Source organism: Dermacentor silvarum, chromosome 10 (assembly GCF_013339745.2).
Source record: "Dermacentor silvarum isolate Dsil-2018 chromosome 10, BIME_Dsil_1.4, whole genome shotgun sequence".
NCBI classification, from domain to species: Eukaryota; Metazoa; Arthropoda; class Arachnida; order Ixodida; family Ixodidae; genus Dermacentor; species Dermacentor silvarum.
Genome location: NC_051163.1, coordinates 75909103 through 75931092, shown reverse-complemented (window position 1 = coordinate 75931092; position 21990 = coordinate 75909103). Strand labels below are relative to the sequence as shown.

The window sequence follows — 21990 nt, the reverse complement described above, 5'->3', positions numbered from 1 at the left end:
TGTTGTTCCGAAGAATACTGGTGCCAGAAGAGAGACACAGGGAAAGAGGTAGACATTGGTGGAGTTGTAATTTGCACTCACTCCGTCGACTGGAGTATGCACATCGTTCAGTGAGACTGACCCATTTAAGTGATGAAGTGCCATGCTGACACTGGAAGTACTGGGCGTTTTTCCAAGTACTTCTCGCAGTATACTATATGGACAGGTTTTGCACTTCTCTTGGCAGCAGTGTGCCGGCAAACACCAGAAATGTCCGGTCCTGTGTTTTGCCATCTGCTACAGCAAAGCCCCATTAACTTTAACTTGAAGCTGTAAAAATTGGGAAAAATTTCGAGATAAGCAGGGTCTTGAGATAAGCAAATTAACGAAAACTTAAGCTCCTGGCCATGCATAGACTACATAAAACCTTTTGGGACAGGCACCAGCAGCCACCAAATTTCTTGCAAAAGCTCAATACAGTAGAACCGGGATCACGGGATCGCAAAAAAAAATGTAAGAGCCGGGAAACGCAAGAGCCGAGAAATAGGAAAAATTTAGAAATGACAGTAGTGTTGAACTGCACACAATATTACTTTAATTCTTACGTGTGAAAAAAAAGTCGTAGTTTCGCCCGAAAGCCGAAGCATCGATTGCGATAGCAAATTGGTAGACAGCTATACAATGTAAGGATAGTAGTTTTATCGTCCGTATAAACTTGTAAGCATTCGCTTATTAACTATATTAACAAGCATGGTGTGAGCGCCCACAGGCAAACATGAACACATCACAATCGATGAGCGTGGACACGCGCTGTCAAACGCTGGTATGAGGAAGCACCGCTGCAGCAGCTGTTGTCCATTGCTTCAATGCAAACGGAGTGCTGAGAACACATAGCACGCACAAAGCTACGGAGCCGCCGACGCACCTACACTGCCTAGACTCTGCCGGCAACACAGATCGCTTTCAAGATATGGCCCGCGCGCCGCTGTGCAGTACAACACCGCTCGCTTTCCCTCCCTCCCCCTTGTACCCTCTCCGGTGCCTCGAGCGCAACGGAAGAAGGCGCGCTCCCTCCCTGCTTTTTTTTCTTTCCCGTGCGAGATTTAGACGCGGTCGTCGGCTCCCCTCGCATGTTTTCACTCGCACATACAGCATAGGGCGCGCGGCGTTATCGCCCTTGGACTTTATACGGCACATCTATGCGCTAAAACTAATTTTAGGGCCACAACGCGTCATCGACATCATCTTTAGATAGCAAATAAGGATCTCAAAGCTAACCTTTGCTAGTGGAAACCGAAAATACGTCATAGGTGTCGCCCTTGGCACCGACATGAAAAGTCAAAATTGCTGCTCGGGCCGGTGTGGGGTGGCAGTTCGCAACGTATGATGCGGGAACGGTCCCACAGTTGCGACGCAACAGCAGGGTTACCAATGCATTGGCTTCTACCAGAGCTGTGCAAGGACTGGCCGAAAATGACGTAACAGCCGGGAAAACGCGGCACCCGGGAACGTAACAGCGGGGTTCTACTGTATACCAGGATCGCTATTTTTGGGTACTTTTGTGAGATATTGTGTGACTCAGCACCCGACACGTCGGGCATCTATGAGCAACAGTTATCCTTGCACAGAGCCAAACAAATAATTCAGTTTGCAGTATGTGCCGTAATATAATTACTTTAAAAGCTTGTTCACAAAACTTGCTTAATTAGCCAGATGCAGGGTACACCGCTTATAACCAAAGTCGCCGGAGTCATGCATATCCACGCTATAAGCAGTACCGCACTATAAACAAAACAACGATCTTCAAGGCCTGCATGTATGCAAAACATGTAGACCAAGCAGCTGCGCTTATCCGAGAAATGAAGTGTGCGACTGAGAGTTTTGCATCCATTTAAATTTACGAACGTTGAAAGGTTAATGTTCAAGTGCCTACATTCTTCGCATGAAGCAGATAGAGTAATAATAATTTTTAAAAAGAAACAATGGTGGCCACAATTTCAGGCGCAGTACATTGTCTCATCCGATTTCTCGGACTGATCGGCACATGCACGATGTCGCAAACATGCCGACCGCAGACCAAGTTGTCACTATTTGAGTGTTGCCCGTGCCCTCACTTTCGTTATCAAGGTGGTTTCTCCGCTCACCATGTGCCGTACAGCCATTGCAACGCATTTCGTTGACTCTGCACCAAACCACAACTTTGGTCGCCGATGAGGCGCGCTGGTTAGGCCTAGCCGGCGGGGGTGTCGGGGGGCATGCTGTCGCGGGAAGCTTGCCCTTGATGTGTTTGTCCCCGTAGATGATTACATAGAGACTATGCATGCGATCACGCGCACGGCAACACATATGAAGCAGGGTTTAGTTCCTTGGCTGATCAGCCGTGGCTACTACTTTGCATGCCTACCAAGTTTGTATGTGCGCACATTGGTACCAACGGCGGAAGCTCACAAGGGCACAATGCCTAGTAGCTCATGAAGAAAATTTGTGGAACACTGCTTAAACTGACAGCGTCGCACGCGCGATATCTGCACTTTACGACGTGCATCGTGACTGGTGCACAGAAACTGAAGCTGCATTCAGTGCAAAGCACACATCTGATAAGCAGCTGAGCAAAAGGCTTCAGTGTCGCATAGGCAACCACCGGGCGCCCGCATCACGCTGCCACCGCTTTTTTGGCCTTTGTTCGTTCGCTTCACATTTTAAGCTCCTTATCCGCATCGCCCTCATTGCTCTCCTCTTCCAGCGGCGGGTGCACCTCATTGAGAAGCGCGCTCGCTACTGCATTTGTCAGCGGGATTTTCCCGCAAAAGGCCGCATTATGACCAGTATTTCGTCTCGCACAGCTGCACTGTAAGCAGTGTGTGTATACATGGAGCTCTATGGGAGGATAAACGAGAGTCCGAAAAAGCCGCATTGTAGCCAGGTTTGCACTATAAATGGTTACATTATAAGGGGCCTAAGCTGTATTAATTTTTACTTCTCATGCACATAAACTCCACCCCTGAGAATAATCCAGCTCACGATGTAGAATTGTGCTACACGCCTCAGGTAATTTTTAAATATTCTGTTAATGATAAAAGAAAACGCCCCTTAGATTAAAGGAGCCATATGTTGCAGCCTGTCCTAAAGAAAGCATGTGTTCATAGTCGGGTGTTTATAGCTCACTGTCAAATTCTCAAGAATACTTGTTTGTTGTGAAAGCTTGTTTAATCCTCTGTTGACAAACTATGCCTACAGGTAACATACCAAAGAAAAAAATTTTTTTTTTTTACTGCTGAGGTTCGGCATTCAGTGTGAAGTTTCTAGGTAAATGCCTTTAGCCAGCACTGAATGACTGGCAGCAAGCATAATTTGTTGGTTTAGAGCAGGAACACGGGACAAGGTAGGAGATGTTCGGCACATGGCTTGCTTTCTTTTGAAAGCATGGTCAGAGGAGACAGACCGATGCAAGATCTCCGGCTGCAGTGGGTGCCACACATGTTATGTAAAGCAAATTAAATGTATACCTGTTGTTTACCTATGACGAGAGCTGTCCGTACACATTCCAAACAAAGCCATAGGTTGCTTGGAGTGAAGCCCACTTCCAGATTTCTCCCTGGGGCTTTTCCCCCGATGGCTGAAAAAGTTTGCACGAAGGATTTTTTTATTATCTTTCATTATGCTTATTCTGGATGCGTTCTGCACGTTGATATAGCAAATAAAAATTTTGGGGGGGGTATTTGTATGTGCCGTCATTGAAGGGTTAAGGGCCAACTTGCACTCAATCCGCGTGGTCTTCCATACGTGTTCGGACATGCGGAAAACTGCACGTATTGCACGCAAGTGAACAAATTTTGGGTTTGGCCTGGAACACTGGTAAGCTTCCTGCAATGGCGTGCTGCACGTTGTCGGCGTCGCGCAACTAGGAGCGGCTCGTTAGCCACACCATTTTTCATTTTTCTGGCGCAGGAGTCAGGTCACATCAGTTTAGACTGCTTGTGCATGTGCGGTCCACATGCTGTTGTCCTTAGCGGCTCTTGTTAGAGTGCCTCGATTCCCCCGATGTCTTCCTCAGTCGACGGAGCAGCGAGCGAGGAGAACAACGAGGCAACCTCGCTCTTTAACTCACCTGTGTGCATTGCTCACCCGTCACGGTGGCTCAGTCAGCTAAAGCGTTCCGCTGCTGAGCACGAGATCGCGGGATCGAATCCCAGTCGCGGCGGCCGCATTTCGATGGAGGTGAAATGCAAAAACGCCCGTGTCCTTGCGTTGTAGTGCACGTTAAAAAACCCCATGCTGTCAAAATTCATCCGGAGCCCTCCACTACGACGTGCCTCATAATCAGAACTGGTTTTGGCATGTAAAACCCCAGAAAGAAGAAATGTGTGCATTGCTAAGACAACGGCTGCCCTAGGCACTCATTGGCGCTTTGCTTGTGTGGCAGCTCCAAAATAGCACTCGAACCTATTTGCTTGGCGGCAGAGAAATCTTGCTGCTTTGCGGGAAAACTGTGGAGAAGCAACAACCCGAAAGCAGCAAGTGCCGAGTGGCCAGGCACCACGCCACTGTTGTGTTCATTCCCTTGCACTGGGTGTTGCACATGAGCACTGTAAACAGAAATTCGTGCACCTTTGTGCAACTTGTACAGTTTTCTGCATGTCCCCACGCGTGCTTCTGTAAGGCATGTGGATTTAGCATAACTCGCTTTTTCGAAGAATGCAATTTGTTTCCTTGTGGACATATGTGCTTATGGGGCAGCTCTTCTTGTGTGCAGTTACATCGACCGGGATCCAGACACCATTAAAAAACAGGAGTCGTTGGCCAAGAAAGAAAAGCTTGACCTCGATGACCAGGACCGGCTTGCCAAGTTCATCGATCGTCAGATCGAGCGCGATCGTGAGCGGAAAGGAGAGGAGGCTACATCCACTGACTTCACGGAGCTGAAACGGGAAAATGAAGAGGAGAAAGGTCTTCACCATTTTTCTTCTGCTCATTTATTCTGCTCATTGCTCATTGCTTCTGCTCACGTACAGTTAAACCTCGATATAAAGAAGTTCAATATAATGAAATTCTCGATATAACGAAGTATTTCACTTTTAATATCCTCTTGTTTGTAGAACACCATGTATTGAGAACCTTGATATAACGAAGTGTGTTTTATGCGATTTCAATATAAACGAAATTTCATTGCCACAGCAAAGGAATGCCGCGACAATAAATAGAAATTTCCATGAACGCAGATGGTTAAAGAGATGATTACAAGCGGCTTGCTTGCAAACGCACCTCTCAAATTGTGCACCGCGCGACAAGAGTGATAGCCAAAGTGGTGCCGCATCATGTTCCATATAAAGTTCGAGTGCGATAAGATCCTATCGCGCCCCGCACACTGTGTGCTTTAGGTGCGAGAGAAAGTGCGCGACGGTGAGACAAGAAAGATGGCGGCTTCATGAGTGCCGCCTTCTCGTGTGAGCAAAGGGAAAGAGGGGGAGGGGAGCAAGGTCGCGGTAACGCTATCAAGCGTTGGGGAGGGGATAGTGGGGGGGTAAGTTGGGCGCGCGTCTCATCCAAGGCTGTGCATACGCAGCCGCAGGCCCTACTTTAGAGATAATCTGCCACGTGTGCAAAGAGTGGCCGTGCTGAGATGGCGTGGCATCATATTAGCCGCCTTCCTGCGCATTTAGTATTAGAGGTTGCGTAATCTCGAGTTTTGGTGACCCGTTGGAGTGAGAGGTAGACGAAGCATTCGCTCCCCGCTGCCGGCACTTTTCATGATAGCGTCGTTCCAGTGCAGGGAACGTTATCAGCCACAGGGACGGAGTCCTTGCGAAAGCATGGCTGGCTTCGCCTAATTCGTACCGCTGATGCGAAGATATCGTCGTCATGGCATGAAACCGTATCATTCGTTGCCAACTCCCAGATTCATCAAAATGAATTGTTTTCCCCATTCAAATTTGGTTTTTTTCGTTTGCCCAATAATTCGGAAAATTCTGCGGCTGCTTTTCGTGCAAGAATAATCGATCAGTGACTGTACTTATTTGCATAAAAGGTTGAATTTCAATACAACGAAGTGAATTGCTGATTTTACTGACTGTTATATCAAGGTTTAACTGTACTTGCACAAATTGCAATTCCTGACTGTATAGCTTTTGTTGTGTGTTTGATAGGAGCAAAGCATTTTGGTCATTTTCAGGTGCACACTACTAGTAACTGTTACTGATGGAGGCACACCCCGTCACGTTTTAATGACACTGAAAGAGCACACACTGCCATAACTGTGAGTTAGGAATCTCTCTCTTGGGCAGGCTTGTGCTCAAGCAACACTTAAACACAATAACAGTCATTGTTTGCCGAAATCTAATCTCACAGCACAAGCCCATCCACTATTGAAACATGTTGCGCAATGTATTCTAGAATAAACGCTGGTGATTGCGTGCATTCAAGAATGTACAACACTATTCGCGTTGCTCGTGCAATCTGATTAGACTCTTCTGCTACAGAATCAGCGATAGCATTCAATGAATTTCGGATTGCATATGCTGTCCCGAGTGACAATCCAGTGAAGATTGTTCACGGGCAAAAAGTAAAAAGATCTGCTTGTGACAATAACAAGCTTTATGATAAATCCTTGATGCTGGTTCAACACATAAACATTTTCTGCATGCTGGAACAGTGTTCCCATAGATTATCAATTAATTATTCCATAGGCATCAGCTACGTGGCGGCAGTGGGGCCAACAGTTCCCCTGCCAAACTTCGAAGGATGGGGCTGCAAGGTGCACCACTGCACCTCGGAGAAACGAGAGCCAAGGTGCAGCACACTAGAAATACCGTATTTACTCGCATAATGAACGCACTTTCTTTCCAGAAAAATATGCGCGAAGTTCATTTTACCCCATTCATTATGTGGAGTAAAATTCTGAGCAATTTTTTTTTTCCGCGGCTACCTCTAAAAAAGTCGCAGTTTGGCAAAGGGTTGATTGCGATAGCAAATGCGTGGACAGCTACACGAAGTAAGGACAATAGTTTTATCAGCCGTATAAACTTGCAAACATACGCTAACTATGTAAAGTAACAAGCATGGTGTCAGCGTGCACAGGCAGACGTGAGCACATCACACTCGATGATTGCGGAAGCTCGCTGTCAAAACGTTGGAGTGAGGAAGTGTGGCAGCAACAGTGAGTGAAGTGACCTTCGTACTGTGTATCACTTCAACGCAAACTGAGCAGTGAGAATGGAGCACGCACTAAGGTATAAATTGTCATCGCATCTAGACGCAGCCCTTGATGCAGATCGCTTTCAAGATGGGGCGCGCTCAGCCCTGCAATGCACAGTTGCCGCGTCTCCCTCCTCCTCCCGGTGCCATGCACGGGACAGAACACGGCCCTTTTCCTCCCTCGATTGTGGGAGATTGAGGCACAATCGTTTGCGCCGATGGCATAATGTGCCTGGAGGGTCCATATGATTGCTATCGCAATAAAAGTAGCAGACACAGAGTACGATTCGGCGTCTGATATGGCGTCCGATACAATCATAACCGCCGGACGCCATATCAGACACCAAATCGTACCGTGTGTCTCCTACTTCACGGCAGTAAGTTAAAGGTGCATTCATTGTGCGAGGTAAAAAAAAACACACACTTCTTGATTGGAAAAGTGGGGGGTGATTTCATTACGAGAGCACGTTCATTATTCAAGTAAATACAGTAGGTGCCGAAGGTGCAGATAAGCTTGATTGAATCGAATAGACCTTTGTATACATCAGGGCATCGACTGGCCATGGCTTACCGATGGAAACACGTAGCCGTGAAATTTCCTTCGTTCTCCCCCCACTCACAATGGCAAAATCAAAATAAGTTGGTGCACACCACACAGGTCGACCGTCGAACTCAACATATTCTTTAAGAACCACTCCGAGGCTTCGTGCATCACAGGCGGAAATGTCAAGTGGTTGCCTGCGCCATTGCTGACACTGTCATTGGACAGGGGTCCTGAGTTTTTGACAATGATTCAGAGCTCAAAGTGGCCATGACGAGATAGGATTACCGTTTCATGATGGTGTTTACACGTAGTGCATTCCCGTTCATCTGGGGCAACACGACACACCTGTTTCTGGCTATGTGTGTTCTGCTACCCCTCAATGCGGATGCGCCAGCATTCACATGCACCACACGAAATGACTTACCCTGTCTCGAGCTACCCTCTCTTGTTGCATCAATCTGATTCAACTTCTTAGTGCCTTACGGCTGTGTACACGAATGTGATCGCTGCAAATGTGATGCGACATGCCACTTGTCTCATTCATGTAAGCGGCGTTTATGAATGCGCAAATTTGCGTGTGGGCGAGAGCTTCTGAAGTTCCGCGAAGCTTTGGAGGGCAGCTGGACTTACAGAGATGTGGAAGAAGTCCCATCTTTTATTTTCTGCATGAGATATTTGGCAAGACGGCAGCAGCAGCAACCAAGGTCAGCAAAGTTCGGTAGGATTCGCTAAGAAAACTTCGGTTTAAAAAAACATTCTGAGCATTTCAGCCGAGACACATATGTGATATATGCTTCTGAGAATAGACCTTTTCTGCACCTCTGTAAGTTGGTTGCCCTGCAAAGCACTGCTGACCCCCAGAAACCTCGTCCACAGACTGCAGTCCTAGGAGAAATGCTGAAATCTCACGCTAAAAACCTGCTTCGGCAGTCATAATGCCTCCTATCATTATTTGTTATCCTCTCTGTGTACTATTGCGAAAAATTTAGTGCTGTTGCACCTTCGCCATGATCGGAGCAAAAATTTGCAGATGTGTGCAGAACTATCTCTTGTCAAGCAGAACACTTCATTCGTTGTTAACATAACACTCCTCATTGGTGAAGTTGAGAGACAAGGCTATTTATTCCTCCTCATTTCTATTCTGGTTTTAGCATTTTACCACTGGCTTCATTTAATTTATTTCACGTTGGTGCTGCTTTATAGGTGAAGCTAACGGTCTGACTACGCTCCCCAGGCACAGTATTTTTATCTCCTGTAGCATCGGCTGAGTGCCTGAGGGGTAAAACTTCAACTGTTATTCTCTAGTACCGAGGTTTGAATCCAATCGTGGCACTGCCCATTTTCTTTCTTCATTCATTTATTGACCCACAAGGTGTGCTTTCAGATTTTAGCAGTGGACGCAGGTGGTTATCAAAACAAATGAAAGTGAGCCCAGAACAGCTGTGGCTTTCAACGTATGCTTTTGGGCCGTGGTTCGGGTTTACAAAATTTGTGCAATAAACATCGACGATGGTTGCCTGTGTAAGCAAATAGCCTGGCCAAATGAACGAGAGTGAGCTGGACAGAGAGAGTGTGAGCGGACGGAGAAAAATAATGAACAGACGTTTTCCATGCCGAGTCCAACCATCGACCAGCCACTTAAAATGGCCGAAAGAGCCAAAGTGGTCAAAATGAATCTTGTGTCCCCCACTACAGTGTGCCTCATAATTAGATCATGGTTTTGGCAAGTGAAATAACAAAATTAAGTTTTAATTTATAATTTAAGGCAATATAATTTGAAATGTAAAGCCCGGGCAAAGTTTTGGCAAATGAAGTTTTCGTATAGCGTCATCTTCTAGGTAACATATATATATGTGTAAAGAGAGAGATAGAGAGACATGGGGATGAGAAGATTTGAAAACGCTTTCCTGGCCCTTGCACCTGCCAGGAAAATGAAAACTTTACATCTGTGCATTATTCACTTGTGCACAAGGACCTATGATAGACAGCAGTTGGGTTTGAGAAAATTGTGCATAGCTGTTAAACGCAGTATTTGCACTGAAGTCTGCATCTTGCATTGTAGACACAATCTCACACTCTCGCAATGAGACATCACAAGGTTTCTTGTTAACTTGTAATAAAATGGTTTACGAGAAATAACAAAGTTATCTCAATAACCCATGTCCCCCCTTAAAGGGCTTCTAAACAACTCTGAGCTTAAAAGCAAGCAAGTGGTTTCTCTCTCGGTTTGCTCCCCCTCCCCACACATACTCTCTGCTCCTTGTTGCATGCTCATCTAGAAGACATGAGTGCTGTGTCATGTCTGAAAATCATGTTGGTGCTCTTTTCTTGTCTGACAACAGCTTCAACTTTGGCGTTTCGGCTGCACACTGTTGCCACTGCACGCACAGTGCAAAACACGTTGCATGAGATTAAGTTGATTGCGCATGACAGGCAAACAAGACAGCGGGCGTGCAACTGCATGGCAAAATTGGGCTTGCCAACGGATCAGAACTAACGGTCCTCCTAGATTGGCCAATCAACAGCCTTTGCCGTGGTGACATCGCACACGTGATCTTACTGGCATCATGACATGTGAAGTAGGAACAGGAAAACTCTGGAGAGGGGCATACTATTGTTATTGCTATATTCAGGAGAGATGATCGTCACATTCACGGTCTGGCTGGGCATAAGAAATGAACGAAGCATTCACATTGAAGTGGGCAATTGTATTTGATCAAAGGTGATGAATGTGGTCTGCAATTTCTTCTCTGGTGCAGTTGTTTTCAAGTTGGCTGCCTCCTCATCAAAACAGCAAGAAGATGCAGCAAAAAAGTGAGTGAACTTGCTCTTTTTATTGCGATGGCAATTATATGTACACTTCAAGCGGATTTCAGCCGTCACCGTGAGGTTCTGTATAAAGTCCAAGGGTGATAACATCGTCGCCATGTGCCGTATGTGCGAGTGAAAGCACGCGGGGGATGCGCGCCTTCACGGAGAGCGAATGCGACTTCTGTCGCGTGAAAGGCCGTGGAGGGTATGAGAGGGAGGGGGGGGGGCGACGATGTGCTGCGGCACCAAATGCGTATCTTGCAACCGGGCGCAAGGGTAACTGGCGACGCAATCTGCCACACGAAAGGAGCAAAGCGGGAAGGCAGGGAGGGAGCCGGGGGAGGTTCTACTCTGCTAACAAATGCCTTCTTGTACTTTGCGCCGGTGCGGGCTGTCGGTGTTGTCGCGCGCACCATATCTTGAAAGCGATCTCCACACGGCTCTGACCTTTGTAAGCGCTGTGCATTCGCCGCTCAGTTTTCATTGAAGCGGTAGACTGCACGAACCTTCACTCGCTGCGGCGGCCACGCTTCCCCGCCCGCATTTTGACAGTGGTTGTCTGTGGTCATCGAGTGTGATCTATTCATGTTAGCTTGTGCGCGCTGAAACCACGCTTGTGAATTCAGTCAGTAAGCGAATGTGTCAAGTTTATGCAGCCGATAAAACTAATATCCCTACTCCTTATAGCTCTCTACTAATTTGCTATTGCAATTGAAGCTTCGTCTTTCGGGCGAAAGTGCAACATTTTTTTTTTCTTGTGCCTTGCTGGCTTGTGATGCCTAAAGGGTCCTTGAAACGGTTTGGACAAATTTTGTAGACGCGAAGGGCACAGCTACAGTGAAACATTAGCGCCATAATTTGAGTGAAGGGTCTCATATTAAGAAAACTAAGGACGATTACAAGTTACCCTTCTCCCTCGCCATGCTTTTCCTCCTCAACTCGTTCACCGAATGATCGAAGCTAAGCTCTACCTTCACTGGCTCTGTCTGCATCATGATGTGACATCGTGTCATCTACTTCCGGTTGTCTTGGAGCCAGCGCTGGAAGCCTGTCCACACTCTCCGCTAGCCGCCTGGCCGTCTATCCCCTGCGAGAGCTATCCAAGCAGCGTGCATTGGGAACGTTCTGTCGGAGCGCTGAACGTGTCCGATACTCCATTAACCGCAGGCGAGCTGGGCATTTCGACAAATGGGCGGAGGTATAAACTAAAACCTCTCCATACTATTACCGCTGTGATGAAGGAGCTATGGCGTAAACGTGAGCAGCCTGCACGGTACAGCCATCTGGTGGTGCAGAGCTTAACCAGCCAAACGCAGAGCTACTTTTGCTGTAACCAAGTCTAAAACATTTCAAGCATTTAAAAAGACAGTGTGTTCACGATTACGCTCCTGCCGAAAATTTACACCGGCAATAAACTAGAATACACTTGGTAACTGCCATATCAGCTCTGTGTTTGTCTGGTTGACCTCTGTGCCTCCGTGTATACATGTTTCTGAACATAGGGTAAACTCAAAATGCCTACTTTTGGTTCTCACATTCGCAACCATGGCTGTGTCATGAAAAAACAATGTCAGATTACGTGAGACACATTTATGTGTTACATGCAGCAATTACAGTTTCCACTATTATTGATGGCTATAGGCTTATTCAGTTCATGTGTGTGAAAATAGAGTAACACAAACTGGCCATGGTTTTTCTAAAACTAGTGTGTGAACCTGCTACTTCATAAAATAACTGCGGGCCACTGTATGTTTGATTTTATCAGCAAATTTAGCACCTCTGAACATAGAAAGTTTGCTCTCTTGCATGAAGGGCCCAACAAAATATTTCCCACGTTTGCGACGTCACACATGTGATACCACAGCATGCTAAATGGGTTGAGGTGGGCAAAATAGAATGAAAACACTAGAGCACGGGAACTGTGTCCCTATTTAAAATACCGTAAAGTTCTTTTATATTGTGAGTCCTTAACTTTAGATCATAGACCACTTGTAACGCACTTGAAACAGCGTTCCCCCTGCACAGTAAACACTTAATCTACTGCTGCCATTCATAAGGAACAAAAGCAGTAATTTGGTGCAACTGGCTGGTTTTAATGCTCACTGTTACTTGCCTCCACTTTGCCTAATCTGGTTGGTACTGTGCTGTACTACTGCGTCTCAATAGTTGCCGTGGAGCACGTGTTGCAGAACTGTGCTTCTTTACCACAATTTGAGCAGAGTGTAAGGAAGAAGAAGTGCCGGTTAGTCAGGTGCATCTCCGGTGTATGAACTACGACGAAGAAGTGCCGGTCGGTCAGGCGCATCACCAGCGCTTTTACGCACGGGGCTTGTCCTGACTGCTCGCAGGGTTCTGACTGCCGCACCGAGTTCGACCTCTCAATCCTGTCAATAAACACCTTGACATTTGGTGGAGAGTGCTGGGTACGACTCCATCAACGCTGGAACTTCGCAGCCGAACCCTTCAATCATCTCGGCCCATGCCGGACGATCCAGCCCAGTCTTCTCGAACCATGCCTGACGATCCAGCCCAAGAAGCAGCAGTCACGGCACCAACTGTCATCTGTCCTGGCGTGCAGCGTCAGCGGGATCCTGCGATTTTTGCGGGTACCGGTGATCAGGACGTCGAGGACTGGCTCGCCTCGTACGACAGAGTCAGCAGGCACAACCACTGGGACGATAGGGATAAGCTCAACAACGTAATTTTCTACTTGAGCCACGTTGCGCACTTGTGGTATCGGAACCACGAATCCGACATCTCGACATGGTCGGCGTTCAAGACCAACTTCACGGAAATCTTTGGTCGCCCTGCCGTACGTAAACTTCAGGCCGAACAACGCCTGCGCGGACGCGCCCAGCAACCAGGTGAGAATTTCACCAGCTATATCGAAGACGTCGTTAATCTGTGCAACAGAGTTGACGCAACGATGCCAGACGCCGATAAGATCCGGCATATCCTCAAGGGAATTGAGGACGACGCCTTCCACATGTTGGTCGCCCGGAACCCGACCACAGTGTCTGTCGTCATTGCGCTGTGTCAAAGTTACGACGAACTTCGAAGGCAGCGAGTTGTCACACGACACCCGCCCTCAGAATTTGCCCCTGTCTCAGGTCTGACGCTAGGTGTTGACGAGTCGCCTCTAATGCACCAGATAAAGGAGTTCGTGCGCGAAGAAGTTGCTCGGCAGCTTTCCCTGGTGCCCTTTACGAACGCGCAACCACACTCCCCACTGACACGGGGGTTACAGACCGTCATCAAGGAGCAAGTCGCTGAGTGCCTGCCAGCTGCTACTCCTCCGCCTACAGTCGCGGCGCCCTTGACATACGCTGACGTCGCTGCAAGGCCGCCCTTCGCTCCACGTCCACCTCGCCCAGCTGTTGCGCGACCGCCCCCGATTCCCTTCTCGCCGCCTGCACCACAGCTACCACGCCAGCCAAATCCTTGGCGCACAGCCGACAACCGCCCGATTTGCTACCATTGTGGTATTCCGGGACACGTTGCCCGCTTTTGTCGACGCCTTATGCAGCCTACTTATGATTACCGCCGACCCATGAACAGTTACGCCCCTCGACAGCTACAATCCCCTGTGCCACCAGATGAAACCCCTGTTCCCTACACTACTCGTCGTTCGCCATCCCCACGCCGCCGTTCCATCTCACCGATGAGACGCCGGCCAAGCCCTCTGCCTCAGGGAAACTAAGTGTCGCAGTTCCCGAGGCGAGAACTGCGTCCCCTTCGCTTTACCCAAGGCCTCGAAATCACCCCTGCAACGTAATTGAGGTATACGTCGACGGGATTCCAACATTCGCACTGGTCGATACGGGTGGAGCAATCTCGGTGTTAAGCGCAGGACTTTGCCGACGGATGGGAAAAGTAACGACGTCGCTTTCCAGACTGTATTTGAGTACTGCGAGCGCACAGCCTGTAGAACCTTTGGGAGCCTGCACTGCTCATGTTGTCATCGCGGAATCTCTTCATGTCATTGAGTTCGTTGTCCTACCGTCCTGCTCCCACGATGTCATTCTAGGCTGGGATTTCCTATCGTCTAACAATGCCATCATTGACTGCGCCCGCGCCGAGGTGGAGTTGTTCCCTTCCGCTGCAGCCATGGACCACGATCCTGTGACGCCTCCAAAAATGATTGTGGCCGAAGTTACCGATATCCCTCCTCAGTCCGCCGCCGTCGTCTTTGTGTCTTGCGTATCTGCACGTGACGCAACCGTCTTATTCACGCCATGTGACTTGTTCGCCCGTCGCCGTTCCCTTCCGCTGCCCTTTGCCGTCATCGCCATCAGTGCTGGCCGTGGTGTGATGTGTGTGTGCAATGTGTCTTTCCTGCCGGTTACTTTGCATCACGGAGAGTGCCTCGGTTATGCTGAAATTGTGGATTCTTCGATGCTCTTCGATGCTCCCGACACCGCGCATTTGACATCCCTCGCCGCGCTCGACAGTGCGACTCGACCGCCGTTGGAGTGCTTCGAACCGTCAATCTCCGGTGATTTGACAACCACAGAACGCGCGCAACTTGTCAGCCTGCTACGCGAATTTGCCGCCTCCTTCGACTGCCATCAACCTTCTCTCGGCCGCACCACCACAGTGTCGCACAGCATCGACACCGGTTCGCACGCCCCACTCCGGCAGCGTCCTTACCGTGTCTCAGCTTCTGAACGCCGCGTCATCGACGAACAAGTGAGCGATATGCTTCGGCGTGGCGTGATTCAGCCGTCCCATAGCCCGTGGGCATCACCTATTGTCCTCGTAAAAAAGAAAGATGGTTCTATTCGATTCTGCGTTGATTACAGACGTCTTAACAAAATTACGCGCAAAGACGTATATCCCCTACCGCGCATAGACGATGCTCTTGACTGTTTGCAAGGTGCCGAGTTCTTTTCCTCTTTGGACTTGCGGTCTGGATATTGGCAAGTCCCCATGGCAGAGTCTGACCGCTCCAAAACCGCCTTCGTTACACCGGACGGATTATACGAATTTAATGTCATGCCATTCGGCCTATGTAATGCGCCCGCTACGTTCGAGCGTATGATGGACAGTATCTTGCGCGGTCTCAAGTGGCACACGTGTTTGTGCTACCTAGATGATGTCGTTGTCTTCTCACCTGATTTCTCGACTCACCTCCAACGACTCAGAGAGGTATTAAGCTGTCTGACTAAGGCTCGCCTGCAACTTAACATGAAAAAATGCTTCTTTGCTGCTCGTAAGCTTACCATCTTAGGCCACGTGGTATCCAAAGAAGGCGTGCTTCCGGATCCTGCAAAACTCCGTGCAGTTGCCGAGTTCCCCAAGCCCACTAATCTGAAGACACTACGCAGTTTCGTCGGCCTCTGCTCCTATTTTCGCCGCTTTGTGAAGAACTTCGCCATGATCATCGCCCCTTTGACTCAACTGCTGGCTGGAGACAACGCCCTATCCGCCTGGTCGAAAGCATGCGATGACGCGTTCACGACCCTTCGCCATCTGCTCACCTCTCCTCCTATTCTGCGGCATTTTGACCCCGGTGCCCCAACTGAAGTCCATACCGATGCTAGTGGAGTCGGCCTTGGGGCGGTTCTTGCCCAACGCAAAAGTGGTCTTGTGGAATACGTCGTCGCTTATGCTAGCCGCACGCTGACAAAGTCGGAGCTAAACTACTCTGTTACAGAAAAGGAGTGTTTAGCAATACTGTGGGCCCTTACGAAATTTCGACCTTATTTATACGGCCGCCAATTTGATGTAGTAACGGACCACCATGCGCTGTGCTGGCTCTCCTCATTGAAAGACCCCTCTGGCCGCCTCGCACGCTGGGCACTCCGTTTGCAAGAGTACGACATCCGGGTTGTGTACCGCTCTGGACGCAAGCACACCGATGCCGACGCTCTCTCCCGCTCGCCACTATCACCTGACCCTGATCCTGACCGTCTTTGCCCACTCAACTTTGTCCTCTCAGCACTTGCCATCGATGACATGCGCTCTGAGCAGAGCAAGGACCCGTGGATTTCTTCGCTTTTGGAGTTTCTATCTGATCCTACCACTGTTACGGCGTCTAGGACTCTACGGTGGCAGGCGCATCACTTTGTTATTCGCGACCAACTCCTATACCGTCGCAATTATCTCCCCGAGGGTCGGCAATGGCTCCTAGTAATACCGCGTCATCTTCGGGCTGATTTATGCGCATCGTTTCACGCTGATCCCCAATGTGCACACGGTGGCGTGTTAAAGACCTACACCCGCCTTAGGCTCCGGTATTACTGGCCTGGCATGTACAAGTTCGTTCGGAAGTACGTCCGCTGCTGCCTCGACTGCCAGCGCCGAAAGACGGCCCCTACTTCCACGGCCGCACCCTTGCAGCCGCTTCCTTGCCCATCCCGTCCTTTTGATCGGGTCGGAATCGACCTTTACGGCCCGCTTCCTTGTACTGGTGCTGGCAACCGCTGGATTATCGTTGCAGTGGATCACCTCACACGCTATGCAGAAACCGCTCCACTTCCATCTGCAACTGCCCAAGATGTTGCATCCTTCATACTGCGGCGTTTTGTTCTTCGTCACGGAGCCCCTCGGGAACTTCTCAGTGATCGAGGCCGCGCATTTCTATCTGAAGTCGTGACGTCGCTTCTGAAGGAGTGTCACATCATCCACAGGACCACTAGCGCATACCATCCACAGACGAACGGGCTGACGGAGCGTTTCAACCGTACTCTTGGCGACATGCTCGCCATGTACGTCGCGTCCGACCATTCCAACTGGGACGCTGTGCTTCCGTTCGTCACGTTCGCCTATAATACTGCCACTCAAGCTACCACTGGTTTTTCTCCGTTTTTCTTACTGTACGGCCGTGAACCTTCCTGCACCATCGATACCATGCTCCCCTACCAGCCTGATTCATCGGAATGTGTTCCTGTGTCTCAAGCTGCGCAGCATGCTGAAGAATGCAGACAACTCGCCCGTTGTCTTACCACCGCAGATCAGACACAACAGAAGCTCCGTCGTGGTGGCTCTGTTCCACCAAGCTTCCCTTCCGATTCGTTGGTTTGGCTGTGGGTTCCACCTGTAGCTCCCGGCCTTTCTTCTAAGCTGCTCCCAAGATATCACGGACCTTACCGTGTAATTGCACAAACTTCCCCCGTGAATTATGTCGTCGAGCCTGTGTCACCGTCCTCTGATCAGCGCCGTCGCGGTCGCGAAACGGTTCACGTAGATCGGCTCAAGCCCTTCTACGATCCCTCTATGTTACCGTATGCTTAGATCGCCAGGATGGCGTCTTTTTCTCCGGGGGACAAATGTAAGGAAGAAGAAGTGCCGGTTAGTCAGGTGCATCTCCGGTGTATCAACTACGACGAAGTGCCGGTCGGTCAGGCGCATCACCAGCGCTTTTACGCACGGGGCTTGTCCTGACTGCTCGCAGGGTTCTGACTGCCGCACCGAGTTCGACCTCTCAATCCTGTCAATAAACACCTTGACAAGAGTGATTCATTTCTCTTGCACCCATGACTAAAACATAGTACGCCACATACTGGGAGCACAAAGGTGCACAAATAATATATCGCTTGACTTAACGTTGCGTCCACAAGTTGTAGTTGTAATATGTGGTAGTTATTTGAAAGAAAGCATCACTGATCAAAAACAGCTGCACTGTAAAACACGTGAAGTGGAGACTTCTATGAACTCGCAGCGATACTTGTGTAACTTCTATAGTGTTGCGTGCTGAAACATGTATGAAACAGAGTTACAGCCGACTGACGTTAATTGAACCCTGGTAGAACCGACCAAATTCATCTAGTTATCCGGCGGGTTGAACTAAACAGGATGCAGTGCAAATGCCGAAACACACCGCTGTTTCATTCAGCAGTATTTGCCCGTTTCTACCACATCCCCAAATCAAACATGCCCCCGCTTTCTATGTGTATAAAGTAGAAAACTAATGCAAAATCGACATTAAAGCTCCTAAACAAAATAGAAATGTAACACACATCCGATTTTTTAACAAGAAAAATGGGCAAGCGTTCACTGGGGCCGACTGACGTTTCCTAAAGTCAGCTTTGCCGCGTAGCTTTGTAGGTCAGCTTTGCTGCAATACAGCCATGGTGTGTGGTAAAGCATATGAACGTTGCAAACGTGGTTTTCTGTTCGTATCTCATTGCACCGCCCAAGCAATTTCTGGATTAATTTACTTGAAAAGAAAACGCCTGCATTTTATTAGAGTAAATGCCATCATTGGACATTGTGATCTACCGTTATTGCTTAAATGTCTTCTTAGGGCAGACTAAAAATAGCCATTTTTGACAGGAGTGGACATGTGTCCAACGCATTCGCTGCTTCCCAAGTTGTGCGAGACATGCTGCCACTAAAGGGGTCGCTATTGGGTCACTGTAGGGGTCACGTGTGGGCATGCTGACGATCAAGCTCGAATTATCCGGCAAAGTCCAATTTTAGGATCGAAATAACGAAAGTTTAAAGACATAGAAGTGCATAAGTACCAGCCAGGACCTTCGGTCGGGATTGAATTAACTATAGCCAAATTAATGGAAGTCTACTGTATTTGGTCTATGTTCGTTCCCAATGCTTTAGCACTACTACGAAGGCAGAAAGGTTAGTACACTGAAGTAAGGAAATTTCAAGCAAAGTTGCAGGCTGTGCCTAACACGCTGGAAAAAAAAAAAAAGAAACAGCACGGCCATTGCCATTATTGTTGAATCTCCGAGGGAGACTGCCATGAAGGTGCTGAAGGCTACTTATTTCACACCTGCAGGCTGCAGTCATTTTGATTAGACCTTTAGTCACTGAAAGCAATGGTGGAAACATACTGAATGTCAAATACACGCACGAAAGGAATACAGAAATAGCATAAAGAGTGCACGAAGGGGAAAAAACTAAACACTCTTGGTAAACTTGCAGAAGAATTTTATAGTGGCATAACCCATTCGAGTGCTGTGTGCACTGTTGTGCATGCCAAGATTGTGCATAAAGCGCAGAAGCACTGATGAAAATAATATTTAAATGTGTCGGATATGTACTGAAACACTTCTGATTGGACCTGTGCCGCAAGGTTTAATAATATGTGTAAAGTGTTTTAGTGAAGCCAGTCGGAAGTCAGACAGCTGGGTGTTTGCTCTCAGTACATCATCATTTACCTCGTTCACTTCTTGTATTGCTTTTTGTACGATTTTTTAGATCCGCTGCATTTTTCATGTGGCTCAATAGGTGGTTTCCAAGCACTCTAGAGATAAATAGCTGATGTTCTCAAATCCGACTTTCCTGTAGACAGCTGTCACATGGAGCACACATTCTGTAAACTTTATAAAACTTACTGAAGAATTGGAACATTCTCAATTAATTCTGCAGTGGTAAGCTTTCTATGATTTTGAAGAAGAGGGAAATGTGGTGAAACTGAATTTGCAATGGATAAGAACTGATTGGTGCCTGAGGGGGATAAGGGGAAGAATGGAACACGGAGCCATTGGAAGAGCTGTGTCGGTGAGTGGTGGTGCCTTGCCTCGTCTGTTGCAGGGAGTCCTTGAAAGTTAACCCCCTGGAAGTGGCAGCCAAAGCTAGGGAAAAGCACAAGTCACCATCATCGTCGTCGTCAACCTATGGCGATGGTGAGCCTAAGCCTAAGAAACCGGCGAAGCTCTCTGCGCTCGACGAGATCATGCTGGAGCAGGAGAAGAAGCGGGAGAAGATAAACCGCCGTGCCTACTGGATCACTCCTGTGAGTGTGGCCGTGAAACAGAATTCATCTAGTATCTCTCTCTCTTTCTCTCTCCCTGCAAATGTTTTCTGGTGTGGCCAGTGCAGGATTAATTAACCCTTTTATAGACAATGGGACATATCAGTTTCACTTTTCAGGTCAAATTCATTCCACATTATAGGGAACCAGCACTGGCCAGGAGAGGCTATGGATGTTTGAAGGCGCAACGAAAATATGCATACACCATCTGGTAGGGATGCCACAAAAATGGCAGAACATTTTCAATGATAACAGACCTGTGCTTTTATAAAGGCTTGCTAACATGCAGAAAGTCCAGCCAAGATGTGTCTGTGGTCATGCACATTTCGAAACGCACGTGCCCTCCTACATTCTTGCATGCTAGTGCATACTAGGGTATTTTGGGTGCTTTGCCAGTGCTGACCAACCTCCGAAGCCAGGTTTCTCCCAACTTGGATAAAAAATGTATCTAGGTTTCTCTAGATTTTTGCAAAATGTTGTTGTTAGTCCCTTTCTCAATATGACTTGCGCTCCTCCTGCTTACGCCATTTTCACAGAAGTCGTGAACATGTTTGTGCTTTAATGTTGTCCAAATTTGCTTTGCACGTAGAGTAAAGTGCCGAGATTGCAAGTAACTTTAGTCTAAGTGTAAGGAAGCTGCGCACCGGACCTTCCTTACAGAATTAACAATGTAAACACAGTGTTCCACTTCACAACATAAGTGTAGAAGATGTGAATAATTGTTTTTTCATGCCGTTAACTGACGTAGCACGATCACACTTAGGCACTTACACATAATTCGCAGCAAAACACATAAATATGCGGCCAACTTTGATCTTTCCTCTAAAGCAAAACTCGCCCAAACACATGGCCACTGAAACTCTGCCCAAGGTTTCTCTGCCTATGGGTGATTCCCAGTACATTTTATGGTACGCTTGCATAGTCAGGCTGTTTAGCGGTGCGATAGCATTGTTGTGCTCGGCGTGAGGTACATGTGGCCACTTATGCCCAGATTCACCCTTGCTGCTTTGTTTAGTGGTGCAGAAAACGTTCGTTTCACCGATACAGATTAATATTTCATTTAGAGTGCACAGCCATTGACAGCACGGCTGGAGGTATGAACGGCAAAATTGCAGTAGCAGTACTTCATTGAAGGGCTCAGGGCATCGGCACCCTGTAATTTACCTGTCCAGACGCATCCACTGCGCTGCTGTACCATCGAAAGTCCTAATGCGAAGTATGACTTTCGGGAAAACATCGCCGACCATTCTGGTTTACTGCCATCCTGTTTGAAATTGGACTCGGCAGTGCGTACGGTCGATTTGGTTCCTGATTCTTTTCTTTTTCGCACTTCCCTCGTGTTCCTCCAGGTGTGCCTTTATTACATATGAATATAGTAGAACAAAATCGGAAATAGAAGTTCAGAAAATCATACTTTACTAGTGTGCTTTGACAGAAATCTTTATCCCGGCGGCGTTTGGCAATCACGGTAGGCTGCGTCACAGGCTCGCGTTTCTTTCGTTGATTTGGTTAATGCATACAAAATGCAAATTTGTTTAAATGGACACTAAAGGAAAGTAATAAGTCGAGCTAGATCGACAGAGTATTCATCTAGAAGGCTATTATCGTTTTCTGCATGTCAATATATCAGTGTTTCACACAGGAAATTACCGTCGAAAGTCCCTCTGCTGCTTCTTAGTTTGAACCGCCCGCGCCAAAGCGGAGGAGGACTTGATGTCTACTCCACATGACCTGCCCCCCATGTCGT

The 21990-nt window shown here is 48.1% G+C and overlaps 1 protein-coding gene across 2 annotated transcripts in view; it reads left to right on the top strand.

The window, feature by feature from the left end:
* Positions 1-21990, top strand: part of LOC119466110 (DNA/RNA-binding protein KIN17) — a 47312-nt gene that overhangs the window by 7754 nt on the left and 17568 nt on the right. For both annotated transcript variants that reach the window (XM_037726594.2, XM_037726596.2), the window contains exons 6-8: positions 4733-4926; positions 10474-10528; positions 20024-20225. In XM_037726594.2, coding sequence (XP_037582522.1) covers positions 4733-4926; positions 10474-10528; positions 20024-20225 — 451 coding nt within the window. The remainder of the gene's footprint in view (positions 1-4732; positions 4927-10473; positions 10529-20023; positions 20226-21990) is intronic.